Source organism: Sus scrofa, chromosome 17 (assembly GCF_000003025.6).
Source record: "Sus scrofa isolate TJ Tabasco breed Duroc chromosome 17, Sscrofa11.1, whole genome shotgun sequence".
Classification (NCBI taxonomy): Eukaryota; Metazoa; Chordata; class Mammalia; order Artiodactyla; family Suidae; genus Sus; species Sus scrofa.
Genome location: NC_010459.5, coordinates 63,038,484 through 63,053,617, shown reverse-complemented (window position 1 = coordinate 63,053,617; position 15,134 = coordinate 63,038,484). Strand labels below are relative to the sequence as shown.

Sequence of the window (15,134 nt, the reverse complement as noted above, 5' to 3'; positions counted from 1 at the left end):
AAATGGGCCTTGCTGCATGGCCAGGTACAAGGAACAGGTGTGAGCCCTGAGGGTCAGGATAGACTTAGGGCTGCATCTCTGGCTTGTTTTCTGATTGTTTTAACTGGCCCATGAGTAGGAGACAATTTCAAGAAGACCCTCCCCTCATGAAAGAAATCCAGGAGTCAGGGAGAGGAGGGGAGGGGAGTAGAGACAGGAGCTGGTACCCTGGGTACAGTGGAAGCCTCTGGAAAACCCAGTGGAGGGAGGCTGCACAGAGTGAAGCCTGGGGGCACAGACCTGCCCAGGAGCTGCTGTTAGTTCAGATCCTGCTCTGAACGGCTCAGGAGCAGACCTTACCAACAGGTGGCCTGGGGTGGTCTGCAGTGAGGGCTCTGTGCACGGTTCCTGCTTGCCCAACACGGTCTTGGTGCCCGCCCAGGTAGGCCCTGTGCCTGGGAGGTGCCTACCCTTGTGAGCCCCAGGGGCTGCTGGGCAACTGCCCAGGTGAGCTCCATATCCTGGGAGGGGCCTGCCTTGTGAGCCCCGTGCATTGGGAGGGGCATCCTCTCTCTGCGGCCAGCACAGAGTTGCTGAGCATGAGGCCTCTGTAGTCAGCACTGGGACAGATGAGAACCAGGAGGTACTGCAGGTCCTTGGACCCCCACCCAGGCTCATCCAGAGTGACAAGGTCAGGAGGTGGGTGCCAGCCACTGTGCTGCGTGAGGGAGGCCCCATGGGTACCTCTTGCTTCTTCTTCCTGACACCATGGAGGCTTCCTCAGGACAGAGCAAAGAGCCTGCCCCAAGCTGTGAGAGCTCCTGGTGACCCCACAGGGTCATGGGAAGGAGGGACCAGGCAGGAGGGGAATGGGGAGCAGGGCACAGCCATGGGGCTGGGGACCAACGGGGCCTTGCCTTTTTGGGTCTGAACTGGGAATGGACAAGCAGGTGGTGAGTGTGACCCAGGAAAGCTGCCCTGGTGACATGAGGCTGAACCCACTTCAGGGGGACAAGCCTCCGGGGTGACCCCAAAACAGGACATGGGATAGACCTAGGAACACTGCGTAACTTGCCAACAGAGCCAATACCCACACCTTCAATAGTATCTTCAGCTAAAGACAAAAGAGGGTGTTGTGTGGGGGTGTGGAACTTCGGGTGATAAAAAGCAATTCACATGGATATGGAAAAGCAATGTTTGGTAAATAAATGCTTTTGGGGCCTAGCAAAAACAATGAGACAGAGTAGATGCTGATTCTTAAAAATTTCTGCTAAAAACACTTAGCTTTTTTTTTTTTTTTTTTTTTTTTGCATTTATCTCTCGTGATAGTTTTATGGGTCTTGATTGTTTCCAGCTCAAAATAATCCATATGTCAAAGAGACATTTTGGACTCTGGCAAGTTTTGCTCCCCTACAAGGGCATTCAAAACGTCTACCAGAGACAAGATACTTATCGGACGTAACCCTAAACCATCTCAAGAGAGCCTAGCTACTTACTCCTGCCCTAAACCAGCTCCTGACTCCTTAAGGAATTACAGCAGAACCGACCACAATACTTGCAGGGCAAATTTAACAAAATCATGGCTTTATGTCTTTGTAGCCCCGCCCTTCTCTTCCTCAGAACTTTTCAGTTTTACCTGAATCTTCATCTCTAGAACTTTTTCTGTGTGTCTCTGCAACTTTTTCTGTGTGTGTCTTTTTAGTGCCGCACCCGTGGCATATGGAAGTTCCAGGCTAGAGGCTGAATCAAAGCTGTAGCTGCCGGCCTGCACCACAGCCACAGCCACGTGGGATCCTTAACCCACTGAGCACGGCCAAGGATTGAACCTGCATCCTCAAAGATATTAGTCGGGTTTTTATCACTGAGCCACAGTGGGAACTCCAGAAGAAAGTGCTCGTGTTTCTTCCCAGTTTTGAACCAGGGACCTTTCGCATGTTAGGCGACTGTACACACTACGGAAACACATAGAACTGCAACTCTTAGGACCCCAGATAAACTCTTTCATTACTTGTAGCTTTCTGCATGGTCTGTCGGTCAGCATTACGTACAGGCTTCTTGGCCTTAATTCCGGATGTCCTTTCACCCCCGAATGCAGGGAGAGCACCTTCCCCGTGAGAGAGTTGTTTCCTGCTCTCAGGGAGAGACAGACGAGGGCTAAAGCAGCCCGCTTGGATCAGCATCTTCTCAAGTCGCTTTAACTCAGAATAATCACTGTGCTGCAGCCCTGGAGCACCCACCCTGCACCCCCACGATACACAGGGGCGGGAACACACGCACACATTTCCTGTGCTCTTCAGCTGAGCACATACAGTCCCATAGGTAACTTTTTCATAGTATCCCCCCAGCAAGAAGAGCCAGGGATCACTGAAGAGATGGCTGCTACTAGAACTGAGAGTAGATATTTGAGCCAGGATAATCTTGAAGTATCAGAAAATCAGGAAGTACCAAGAAACAAAACAAAAAGCCCACAAGGAAAGATGGAATGACGTCAAAGGAAAGCGGGGCTGATGGGAAGAGCTCTCAGCCAAAGTGGGAGGAGCAGCCCCTGTGGTGCTTAAAACGACTCTCCAGGGTCCACGCTGGTAACATAAATGACTGCACAAGTGGTTTCTGTTTTTCGTTTTTCCTTTTATGGCTGCCCCATGGCATGTGGAGTTCCTGGGCCAGGGATCAGATCCGAGGTGCAGCTGCAACCTAGGCTGCAGCTGTGGCAATGCCGAATCCTTCACCCACTGTGCCGGGTCGCGGATCAAACCTATGTACCAGCTCTCCCAAGATGCCACCGACCCTGTTGTATCAAAGTGGGAACTCCTGCACAGGTGTTTTTACAAATGAGGTCACACAGACATCTCCCATGCAGGAGAATTCCAAATACCTGATGTAGATGCTCGGGCATCCATCAAGGAGGTGCATGAACCCGTCTCCTGGAGTGTGGGTTCCTGTCAAGGCTACTGAGACAAGGAGAGTCAGAGAAACTGCCACAGCCCCGAGAGCCTAGACAGACATGACGACTATATGCCATGCGGTGCCCTGGATGGGAGATGGGACAGAACAAGGTAGAATAAAAGAAACCTAAATAAAATACGTACTTTAGTTAATAATAAGGTGTCAGTGTTTGTTCATTCAATGTGACAATTCTGAATAAACCTAGAAACCGAGGAGAAATTACAAGTCAAAATAAGAAAAAGCTATTGCATCGAGCTATAAATCTAGAATAAATGTGAGGCTTTGCCATCGCTGCCCCAAACTGCACTCTACTGTGATTCCAGAAAGACAGCTGACTGAAGTCAAAGCAGCACAGCTGGTGTGTAAGACGCTCTGCCACCAGAAAGGGCATCCCCGCCTGACAACACAGGTGCCGATTTAGACCTCAGCCTCCAGAACTGTGCAGAATACATTTTTATGGTGTATAAGCCACCCAAAACACCCAATTGCTGTTTTGTTACAGCAGCCCAGATGGATTTAAACAACCAGCAATGATGTTTACAAAAAATTGAAATTTGAAATGGAAAAAAAAAAAAAAAAAAAAAAAGCTCATTTACAATAGCACCTCAATACTTTTAAGTCTGGATGGACCATGACCCTCTGACCCTGGCCCTGGCCTGACCCCAAGCCCAAACCCTCACCGCCTCCTGCCCCGTAAGATATGCTGCCATTAACCCTTATCTTTTATTTAACATTTTCACAACATGGGAAAATTGTGCCAAAAAACTAACCACAGACATTCTCCAGACGCCTATGCTCTTGTGTGTCAGAGCAAGCCACTTTTCTCTTGGGCTATTCCAACTTCCTGGATTTAATGAGAAACCATGCCTCCCCTCGCTGTGCCAGACTGATACAAAATTCAGCAATAATATAAATCGTGAAAGAAAACACATGATTTTAAGCTTGTTTTAAAAGATTCTTGAAAACAACGTAGCCAAGAAGTTCAATTCCACACAGGAAACAGAAGCAGTGCCAAGAAGGCTGGACTGTCTTGCTGCCTTTATTGGGATCTTTTACACATCAGCTCATCACAGGCTTTGTTCCAAATGTCTCACAATGATCCCCTGAAAGTTCCAGACTGGCAAAAGGATTTTAAATATACAGTTGATTTCTACTTTACATACTAATACTTAGGAATTTGTTATTTGTTTGGTACATGTCTATGGCTTCACTACTTTCAAGACAAGTCACATATGAAAATACAGACTAATCAAAACATCGAAGTCAGCATTGTCTCGGGTGTGGTTTACAAAACGGAGCTTGCAGGCAACACAGACTGTGTACAATGGACCCGGTGAGAACGGAAGATCGTCTCATCCTAACTCTGGGGAGAGGGGCTTAAGCAGGGAAACTCATTTACCACGGCCTTCACGTTGATAAGACAGGTCAACACCAAACTAGGTCACATATATTATATCTATATATTTTTTTTAACCGAATTCTGGTTTAAAAATAACACACCAACAATATGTAAATAAAAAATATTAGGAAAAGTTTAACACAAATACAGGAAAACAGGCCTTACGCATTGTAAAGAGTTTTTACAATCTAGCAAAAGGCAAAATGTGGTTGGAAAAAAATGGAACCCACATACAATCATAGGAAAAAAACTTTGTCAAGCCACCTAATGTAACAGTTTCAGACGTCATTTATTTAATATAAATGATAATGTGTCCAAAAATGTCCATGTGTTGCAGAGGCCTCTACAAATCAATTAGAATAATATCAGCAAAATCTTCAAATGAAGTGTTACCCAGTAAACCTAACTCATGCTTTTTTCTCTGAATGAGGCTTGACTTTCCGTTAAAAGCCAGGTAAACACAACTATGCAGGAACCATCTTTACAACAGCTTAAATTTACCAGTCTAGGGCAACATACCTGTTTTCCCAGCTATGCATGCACACAATATTCTTCGATAAAATGACTCAGTTACTTTAAAAACAGCATTAAAGATGGAAAACAAAACCAAACCAAACCACAGAACTCAGGCTGGTGAAACCACACAGACACGGAATCCCCCAACATCCAAGAGGCTAAGGGATAAACTTCATCCTAACATCTAGACAGTGACTCCTCATCAGCACTCTGATTTGGGGTTTATTGCTAACATTTTACACTAGTCTTTGGGAAAAATTGAGAAGTCTGAAAAGAACCAATGTTTTGGAAGAAGCAATGTCCTCTGGAAACACCCTGCCCCCTGGCTGACAGACAGCTTTCCTTCTAGACCCGTGGCTTGAGGGTGGAAAGCTCTTGACACACAGGCTGGAGAAGGCGATTTAACATGTCACTGTGACGCACGCTGTTCTCCTGCAATGCAGCTACTAAAACACACACATTTGTTCGTAATAAAAACTACAAAACTAACAAATCTTTTTCTCCAGAATTATAAAAGATAAAATCTATGAATCAGTACTCTAATGAGACTACAGAAAAATAGGCGAAGAACAACACACCCACAGGCTGGCTGTGAGAGCCCCACCCGTCTGCCGTCCATGGGATCTGAGCCCCGGCCTCAGACGCTGCGGCTGCGGCTGCGGCCGTGGCCGTGGTCGTGTGGAAGCTGGTCGGCGATCGTCTCTGTTGCTGGGTGAGTCCTGCAGCTTATCACCTACACACAACACTTGCTTCGGTCTTCAGGACAGTCTTTGAGGAATACTCAGTATTGGTTCTTTTTAAGGTCACAAAAGGTGTCAGGAAAAACTTCCTTGGGATTCTTTTGAAATTCTAGAAAGACATCTGGCAATTTGATACTTTCAAATCTCGTCCTCATCAGTATATTTCCTCTTTAACATGACAACCGACAACTCACTGTAAGATTTAATCAATTTACTTAAAATAAGGGAGGGCTTTCCAATAATATCTCCCCGCTCTACAACTAAAAGATTTAGTGAGACTCAGTGCCAGTAACTAAGCTGAGTCCATAAAACGCAAATGCAGGTGTGTCCCGCTTGGCAGAGATTTTACACACTTACAAACTTGTGCTTTGTCTCATCTTTTATACGCAATGCAGGTTAATCTCAACTTCAGTTTTCCTCTTCAATGCAAACACATGGACCTCATGTAAGAAACGTCACCGAGCCACCTCCACGCAGACCCCAGTGTCTCCGGAGCACGAACCTCCACCCCTTGTCCAGGAGGCGTTCTGTCCTGCTCCCATCTGTCGGAGTGTTGAGAGGTCAGAGCACTGATGAGAACTCTAGAGGACAGTCAGGGACAGGGCAGACAGGACATGCAGAGCAGAGCGGGCGCCTTCCTGCCACACACCCGCCCGAGCGCCCTGGGCACAGGCCCCCTGCCTGGACCAGGCTCACTTTTCTCTGTAATAAAGCAGGTAATACTTCAGGGGGTCTGGCAGGGGGAGGCGCAGGACCTTCTCCCTCAGGAAGTTCACCGGGGGGCCTGGCTTTGTTTCCAGCGGGGTTTTCGCCTCTTCCTCCCGCCGCTCCTCCTCTAAGTCTTCACAGCTGTTGTCATCTGAGGGGCTGGAAATGCGACTGGCAAAGACCTCTTTGTCCAAAAAGACAATCGTTTCCATGCGACGGCGGCGAACTCTCCTCCGTTTAAACCTGGGAGTGTTCTTCAGTCCGTTTCCCTGTTTGTTCACCGTTTCCTGGTGGATGATCCTTTTAATGGTGCCCCGGATGGCAATGCGAGCCAAGTCCTGGAGGCTGCGAACCGCCAGGGGTGCTGCGGCGCAAAGAACAAACACATCAGGAGAACAGGAGGGCGCTCTGGGCCGATGGCAACTCCTCTGCAATCAGGCAGCATTTTTCAAGAGATTTTCAAATACGCTAACCCTCAAGTTAGGTAAGAACAGGAGGCCGTACTGCCCGGCTCGTAAAGCAGTGGCAGAATAAGAACCAGAGTTACAGAGTTCCGGTTCTCTGACAAACAGTCTCATTTCTCTATTTACCGTGTTCACGGAAGCATTCTGTTTGACCCAGTAAAAATGGAGTGACTCTGTGGTTCCAGCATCCTTTTATCTAGTTTAGTATTTTCACAGGATTTTAGAAATTCAGTATTTGTTCCTTTTTTATTAAAATAGAGAAAACGCAGATCCAAAACATTCTTAAGAACAAAAATCCCAAAGCACATCAAGGAAAAATAAAACCTGGCATTAAATTAAAGTTCAGTCTAACACCGGCAACACACAGGTAGCAAGATAAGGGCTTCCAGGCGGGGGTGGGTATTAGGGTCGTGTGTTTAAATACCTTAAGCTGAAAATCAGCACCACTTTTCACCCCAGAACCCATACCACAGGAGAGGCCCCTATGCTACTTGTAACACTCCTCACCCCAATCAGAGGCCTGTGCCCGCTGTCCCAAGGCAGCTGCAGGCCCTCTGTCAGCGGCAGCCCTTCTTTCCAGGATGCGGGAGGCCAGCACTGAGCCATCCTCAACTTGCCCACCGAAGCTTCCAATGCCCTGGCTCTCCTCCCTCACCCCCACCCCCAGACCGCTGACCAGCTCCTTCTCAGCGCATGAGACCTCCCAACAGCCAGCTCTGGTTTCTCCGGCTTGGCCCACCTCGTGGCTCACCTGTTCCTGGCCCACCCACATGCTGAGGGCCACCTCACCCCAGGCCCATGTCTCTCCTGCTGCCTCTTCCTCTACCACCAGCCTTGTGAGTTTCCTGGAGAGGGACATGCTCCAGGAAACTCTGCACATGCTCAGTATCCCTCAGTGTGACACCCACCCTATGGCTTCAAATAACAGCGACCAGCCGAGGCTCCCAGGGCAGACCCACCTCAACCACAGAGGCCAGACACCACAGACTCTTGCACCCTCCCTCAGAAAGGCCCCATGTGCCTCCCCTGAATCCCAGGCGCTGCAGAGCCTAGAGTCTTAATTTCAACCTTTCTCTGGACACCTGACTCCGGCCATCCTGTCACTGGTCCACCCACTCTGACCACTGACCCCACTGCCCTGCTCAGCACGCAGCCTCTCCATCAAATGACTTAACTAGCCTCGGAAACTCTGGCCCAGGAAGATAAAGCTACAAGTAACTGGACTGGTCACTGGGGACTCCTAACTGGAGTCATATGACTGTTTACTGTGCCACACTTGCTGGGAGGCCCTGGCCTCAACCCTACCTCTCGGGGTCGCTCCTCGGGGTCATGATTCTCACCAGAGCAAGGTCAAAGCCTCACACCAGGACAGTTGTCTTCAGCCAGACCCCGGCCTGTGCCTTCAGCCTCCAGAACTCTGCTGGGGCTCTGGAAGGCGGTGGCCCCCATCCTGGCCAGTGTTTGCTTACTTGTTCTGGTGGGATTTTCAGGGAGGAAGCATTTCACACACTCACCCTCGCTGGCCACCAGGCTAATCCAGAACACAGAGGCACCACAGCTTTTACTTAACCCATGTGATGGGGCGCTACCTCCTCCGTGAAGACTCTAACCTGCCCGCCCGTCCAGTCTGACCACACCGGGCGTCCACATGGATGTAACTATGCCTCTGCTAGACTTCCGTCCCTTCTCTTCCCTTTCTGGGAAGTCCCTCTCACCCCTGAAGACCAAGCACAAGCATCCTAAATTAACCCAAAATAGACTAAAAACATAATTTTTAAAATGCGTAAAAATCACTTGTAAAACTTTAAGGTGTCAGTAGATGGAAAAATACTTTTTTGGGGGGGGGGTCCCTTTTTTTGCCTTTTCTAGGGCCGCGCCCGTGGCACATGTAAGTTCCCAGGCTCAGGGTCTAATCAGAGCTGTAGCCGCCAGCCTAAGCCAGAAACACAGCAACGCTGGATCCGAGCCGCATCTGTGACCTATACCACAGCTCACGGCAACGTCAGATCCCTAACACACTGAGCAAGGCCAGGGATCGAACCCGCAACCTCAGGGTTCCTAGTCGGATTCGTTAACCACTGCGCCAAGGTGGGAACTCCCGAAAAATACTCTTTAATATTAAAAGATTCCTTATGAATTTTATTTCCCTTCAAATTCTAATGAGAGTAAAAAGATCTAGAAGGTAAGTTAGGATCTCTGTACTTACGTAACCGGACAAGTCTGGATTTTCCTGATTCTGAATGGCAGGGCTGGATCAGTGGAGCGAAAGAAACAGCCAGAATCTTTTTGGTTTCCCAAGCAGAAGGACCAGTGCGAGTTATCTTCGTCAACTATCCCAAAGACAAAACCGAGAATATTCCAAAGATTTGACTACTGGTAGTTTACATTTAAATATAATCATTCCTATATACAACCTAAAGAAGACACAGACATTAATAATGAAAAAACCTGAAAATATGGGCCCCTAACGTGCTATGACATGAATTACACATAACTTAGTGATATTTTTGCAAGTATGTTTAGCCTGAATACACTCACGCTTCTAGTACAGAAAGTACATGACAGAAAAAGGGGTTAAAGGGAAACGAGAGAGGAGCAGTCCGACCAGGGACACGGGGTCCCGACGAGACGACTTTCTTGGATCCTCCATCCGTCCATGTCGTGGGAGAAACACAGGGAGGTGGAGGTGATTCATTAAAGACACACCAACCGGAGTTTCTGTCGTGGCTCAGGCCGGTGGCTACAGCTCCAACTCAACCCCTAGCCTGGGATCCTCCATATGCCACGGGGGCGGCCCTAAAAAGCAAAAAAAAAAAAAAAAAAAAAAAAAAGACACACCAACTACCTGCAACGCTTCAACTGAGACTGAATCCAGGCTGTTGTTCTGGAGGGCAGGACCTACAGGAACCCCCTGCAACAGCCAGGAACTTGGCAGCCACCCCCCACTACCACCCCCCGAGCAGCACTGCCTTCCCAGTCTGTGCCACCTCCCCAAAGCCAACAATGCCACCCTCACTCCTGGGAGGCTCACTGACATGTCTGCACGAGCTCCTGGGTGATGCCCCCTGTGGCACTAGCTAGTGCACTACAGCGAGGGTCAGCCAGCAGTCCTGGGAGTCTCAGGACCGGGGGCTCCAGCGAGACAACACAGTCGTCCAGGGTGTTCCATGATGGCCTCAGGCTCCAAGGGCCCAAACAGGCCCCGGTACTATTTCTGGTCAGCTTTGACACGCCGAGATTATCGCTCTCTTACCTAAAGATACCCAAGCCAGCAAATCCTCTAAAAACTAAGAATCTGTGCCCTGGATCTCAGAAGTAAAGAACTAAGGAGCCACGTACCAGACAATCACCAACAATTCAGTGCATTCTTGTACACCAAAAATCTTTTTTCAAAAACCTTTTTTAAAAGAATTTCTATTTATAAAAAACATGAAATATTTGACTATAAAATGTAAACTATATAGTAAACCTTATAGAAAACTATACATCCCTATTTCATGTTCTAGATAAACAGATGAATACTGAAAAGATATCTTCAATCTGGAATTAATCTAACACAGTTCCAATAAACATTTCAATGTAGTTCTGCAACACACCAAAAATGTCTAAATTCATTTGTACAAGTAAACATGGACTTAAGACAGTAACTTCAGGAAAAAGAGCAAACATGGGGACATCAAGCCCTGTCACACACTAAAAGCTACCAAATCAGCAGTAAGAAGACCAGCAGCTGCCAGCAGGGGGCTCAGCCCAGCTCCTCTGCTGCACTGCTGAGAGCACTGCCTCTGAACCAGCAGAGGGCAAAGATTCAAACAAAGCCTCTGGTCAAGCACTTCCGAGGAGACCACAGATACAGACAAAACTAAGACAAGAATGCACAAGAGTTCCTGCTGTAGTGCAACAGGATCAGGAGCGTCTCAGGAGCGCTGGGACACAGGTTTGATCCCCGGCTCAGCACAGCAAGTTAAGGATCCAACGTTCCCATAGCTGCAGCTTGGACCTGATCTCTGGCCCGAGATCTCCATAAGCCGTGGGGTGGCCAAAAAAGAAAAGAGAAGAAGAACATGCAGAAAAAGATACACAGCCTCTACACAGCAGCAGAAGACTGAAAGACCCCACATGCCCACAAAAAAAAAAAAAAAAAAAAAAAAAAAAAAAAATCACATTCTTATGCACCAACAAAAAGTTTTAAAATAAACAAAATAGGAGCAAAAAAGAATTTCACGTTCTAATGAGCATCAAATGACACAAAACTTAAAACCATCACCTCTCCTTTCTCGTGTCTGGGTTGGGGGTGGAGTGCAAAGTGCGTACACCTCAAGAAGCAAAAGGTTGGAGAGAAGTGTCTACTTCCACACTCTTAAATGGAGATAAACTGGGAACAAACCCGAAACTGATTACCTACAGGCGAAGGGAGCAGCGTGGAGGGGGCAGGAATGGGAGAAAATGCTGAGCGTTCCTTCTCTAGACTTTGGAATCGTCTCACTATTTTAACCAAGTTACGATCCCCAAAATGGCAACCCCTCAAAACTGAAAGAAAAGTAAACAGATGAGCCGACTGTCAGGCTTATAGGGAGGCATTGTTTCCAGGGACTTCAGAGGTAACAGGATGCAGGTCTCCCGCGGAAGACGGGGGACGACGAGCACAGACGCACCACCCCTCCTCCCCCCAGATCCTGACCAGGTTCCAGAAATCAGACTGCTGATAACGAGCAAGCTGATAACGAGCAAGCTGAGGGGTTGGGGACCAGGCCTTCAGTGTGGGAGAAGGGTGATACTGACTTAACACGGGAAGGTAAGAAAAACCCTCTGGTCTTTTTTTTGGGGGGGGGCACTCTGAGGCATAGGAAGTTCCCGGCCCAGGGATCAGATCCACTGTTGCAGCCGCAGCAATGCCAGATGTTTAACCCACTGTGCCAGGCCAGGGATTGAATCTGCACCCCAGCACTACAGAGATGCTGCCGATTCTGTTGCACCACAGTGGGAACTCCTAAAACCCTCTGATCTTGATGCTGAATTGGAAGCAGGAGGGGGAGAGAGAGAGGGAGGGGGAGGGGGCGGGGAGAGGGGAAGGGAGCTCCTCAGTCCTACAGACCACTGAAAAGATTAACACGGTATCGAGTGACTTCCGCAAAACCCCCAACTGCAGTCTCTAAATACCAATTCCCATGGAACTGAAAATGAACAGAGAAGATCCTCAGAAACGGTTAATTCCAAGTCCGTGGTAAAAACACACAACTTAAGTCTGGAACATCTTTTCTTGCCAGAAAGCAACAAAACTGCCAAAGACTCTGGAGGTTGTATCAGGGCCCAGGAGCAACTCGGGAAGGCCCCCCTGGCCAAGGTGGGACAACGCGAGATTCAATAAGGATCACACATGAGTAAAATATTAATTATGTTTAAAGCACGAATTCATTCTCAAACCAAAAAAAATCAAACAAAACCTTGTTGGGCATCACCCTTTGGCAGATGCTAGAAAGCCAATAATTAGAAAAACTGATAAAACAAAGGTTAAGAATCAGAATTTATCCTGCCTCTCCTAAAAAGTGTATCTCAGGGTAGCCAGGTAACTGAGGCTGTTTCTCTCCAAGTATTCCAGCTACGAAGAGGAGAAATGATGGCATTAGAATGTATTATTCTGTGGCCCTTAACGAGATAATGGGTCAGGACACAGTCACGCTGTTGGCATCAGAAGGCAGCAGCAGGCACGATGTCTTACACAGGAAGTACCCTCTAACCCTTGGCAAGTACTCTTTCGCCATTTCTCCCTCCAAAAAATAAATCAGGTCTTCAGATCCAACCACCAATTATGGAGAATACAAAGGGCAGAAAGAACATGCAAAACACCACCACAGAGAAGTAACCTTCAAATCAAAGCTGCAGGAAACTCTCCAAGAGGAACGACTGATTTCCTCAACAAACAAACTGCAAGAAAAAGTGAAAAAGAAAGAAGGAAAGCTTCGAGATTAGTAACGCTGAAGAGAGAATCAGCCAAGTGCAGTGCATAATAACCCTACTGGAGCCTAATTCAACTAAACTATTCAATCTGATTTGGAGGCAATCAGGAAAATCTCAACACCAGCCGAACAGCTGAAAATGTTGCGAATTTACTATTGGAAGAGTTCCCGTCATGGCTCAGTGGTTAACGAACCCGACTAGTATCCATGAGGACGCAGGTTTGATCCCTGGCCTTGCTCAGTGGGTTAAGGATCCAGTGTTACTATGAGCTGCGGTGTAGGTTACAGACATGGCTTGGATCCCGAGTTGCTGTGGCTGTGGCGTAGGCCGGCAGCTACAGCTCCGATTCAACCCCTAGCCTGGGAACCTCCATATGCCACTGGTGTGGCCCTAAATAGACAAAAAAAAAAAAAAAAAAAAAATTACTATTGCTTTTCTTAGGTTGATAACAGTTTTGTAATGAAGTTAAAAAAAAAAAAAAAAAAAACCAACAGAGTCCTGGGGTTCTCTTGCAGCACAGAGAGTTCTGGATCTAACACTGTCACTGCAGTAGCTGGGGTCACTGCTGTGGCACGGGTTTGATCCCTACCCTGGAAACTTCCATGTGCCATGGGCACAGCCAGAAAAACAGAGAAAGAGACAGAGCCCTTACCTTTTACAGGCACAAACTGAAGTATTTACAGACAAAATCTTCTTCCATTAAGGACATTCACTACAGCCTTTATCCAACAGTAAAATAACAGTGAAAACTATTCACAGTCTAATGTCTGACTACAGGAGCCAGACAGTAAACTGTGGTCAATAAATTGTCAGGTGACCACACCAGCACGAAAAATGATAATGCGGAACGTTAAATAACTTAAAGTGAACATTCATGAACTCTGATAAGTAAACTACCTTCAGTTCTAAACCAAGGCACCACAACCTTGCTGAAAGGATGCAAACCAGAGGGCAGTGCTACCAGAATCCCTCTGAGAGTCACCAGGGACTGCGAGCAGTCTGCTCAACGTTCACACCACCTGGCTTTTCCAAAATAAAGGATTACGTTTCAAATCAAATGAATTAAATGCTAACGATTTAAAGATTATAGAAAATTTCACCAAAATATATGATCTCCTAATGTGTCTGTTTTTCCTTTCTTTTAAATTTTTAAACAGGAGTTCCCATCATGGCTCAGTGGTTAACGAATCCAACTAGGAACCATGAGGTTGCAGGTTCGGTCCCTGGCCTCGATCAGTGGGTTAAGGATCCAGCACTGCTGTGAGCTGTGGTGTAGGTTGCAGATGCAGCTCAGATCCCGCATTGCTGTGGCTGTGGTGTAGGCTGGCCGCTACAGCTCCGATTCAACCCCTAGCCTGAGAACCTCCATATGCCACAGGTGCGGCCCTAAAAAGACAAAAGACAATAAATAAATAAATATTTAAACAATCATTTCTGTTTTTTCTTTTTTAAAAAAAATTTTTTTGGTTGTACCCTTGGCATGCGCAAGCTCCCAGGCCAGGGGATCGAACCGGTGCCACAGCTGGGGCAACATCGGATCCTAAACCCACTGCACCACAGGGGAACTTCCAGTCATTTCTGTCTGGCCTAGTTCTTCATGACTGAGATGTTCTTCCCACCAATTCATGTCTGATTAACTGGCTCATTTACTACAATCTGATCTTCCCAATGAAACAACATCTAAAACGTACAGAAACAGGCACGGCCAGACCGACTCGGACAAGATTCCCACCACGCCAGAGATTCTGCGAAGAGTTGCCATCGTGGATTTAACAATGAGACTAACAATCAGAGTAGAATTACTCCATTAATTTCCATACGTGTAGAGTGACACTAAGGCCAGAACAAGCATAAGAGATTGCTGTGGAGGGCGGTGCAGGAGCAGGATGAGGTGGAGAGGAAGGGCCCGGGCTCTCAGGACTCCGCCCCAGCGCCACTGTCCCTACAACCTACACCTGCCTTTTTCCTCCCTGGAGACACGGAGGGAAGGTTACGAGGGCCTCGAGGAGTCTGACCTTCTCCTCCAGTGGCATGACCAGAATGCCTCCGACTTTGAGGAGGCGCTTCATGTACGCCTCGTGCTCCTTCTGCACGCCGGCCCCACAGTACACGCGGTCATACTGGGAGCAGTCCGGGGAGATCTCCAGGCAGTTGCCAGTAACAAAGGAGGGTTCACAGAAGTCAAACCTGAAAACAAAAAATGTTTTGCACAACTAAATGCATCACATTATGACGCGTCTACCGAGTAAGTCAATGGTAGACACAGCTTGTGTTTTCTCTCTACGATCCCACAGCAATGTAGTAAAATTAGAGCCAGCAGCTAGATGCCAGGCTTCAGAATTATGCTGTTAATAAGTAGAACCCTAGAATTTCTAGATAAAATATTATGTAAATCAATATCATAAGCATGATACAAGCTTCAAT

At 47.4% G+C, this 15,134-nt stretch overlaps 1 protein-coding gene across 5 annotated transcripts in view; it reads right to left on the bottom strand.

Annotated features, from left to right (window-relative positions):
- Positions 1 to 15,134, bottom strand: part of PCMTD2 (protein-L-isoaspartate (D-aspartate) O-methyltransferase domain containing 2) — a 43,783-nt gene that overhangs the window by 19,438 nt on the left and 9,211 nt on the right. For 3 of the 5 annotated variants that reach the window (XM_021078385.1, XM_021078383.1, XM_021078386.1), the window contains exons 4-5: positions 14,726 to 14,897; positions 8,959 to 9,082 (exon numbers count right to left, since the gene is read on the bottom strand). In XM_021078385.1, the coding sequence (XP_020934044.1) occupies positions 8,959 to 9,082; positions 14,726 to 14,897 (296 nt within the window). Of the gene's footprint in view, positions 1 to 3,931; positions 6,653 to 8,958; positions 9,083 to 14,725; positions 14,898 to 15,134 lie in introns of those variants that run through there. The other 2 variants (XM_021078381.1, XM_021078382.1) reach the window with 1 other exon arrangement.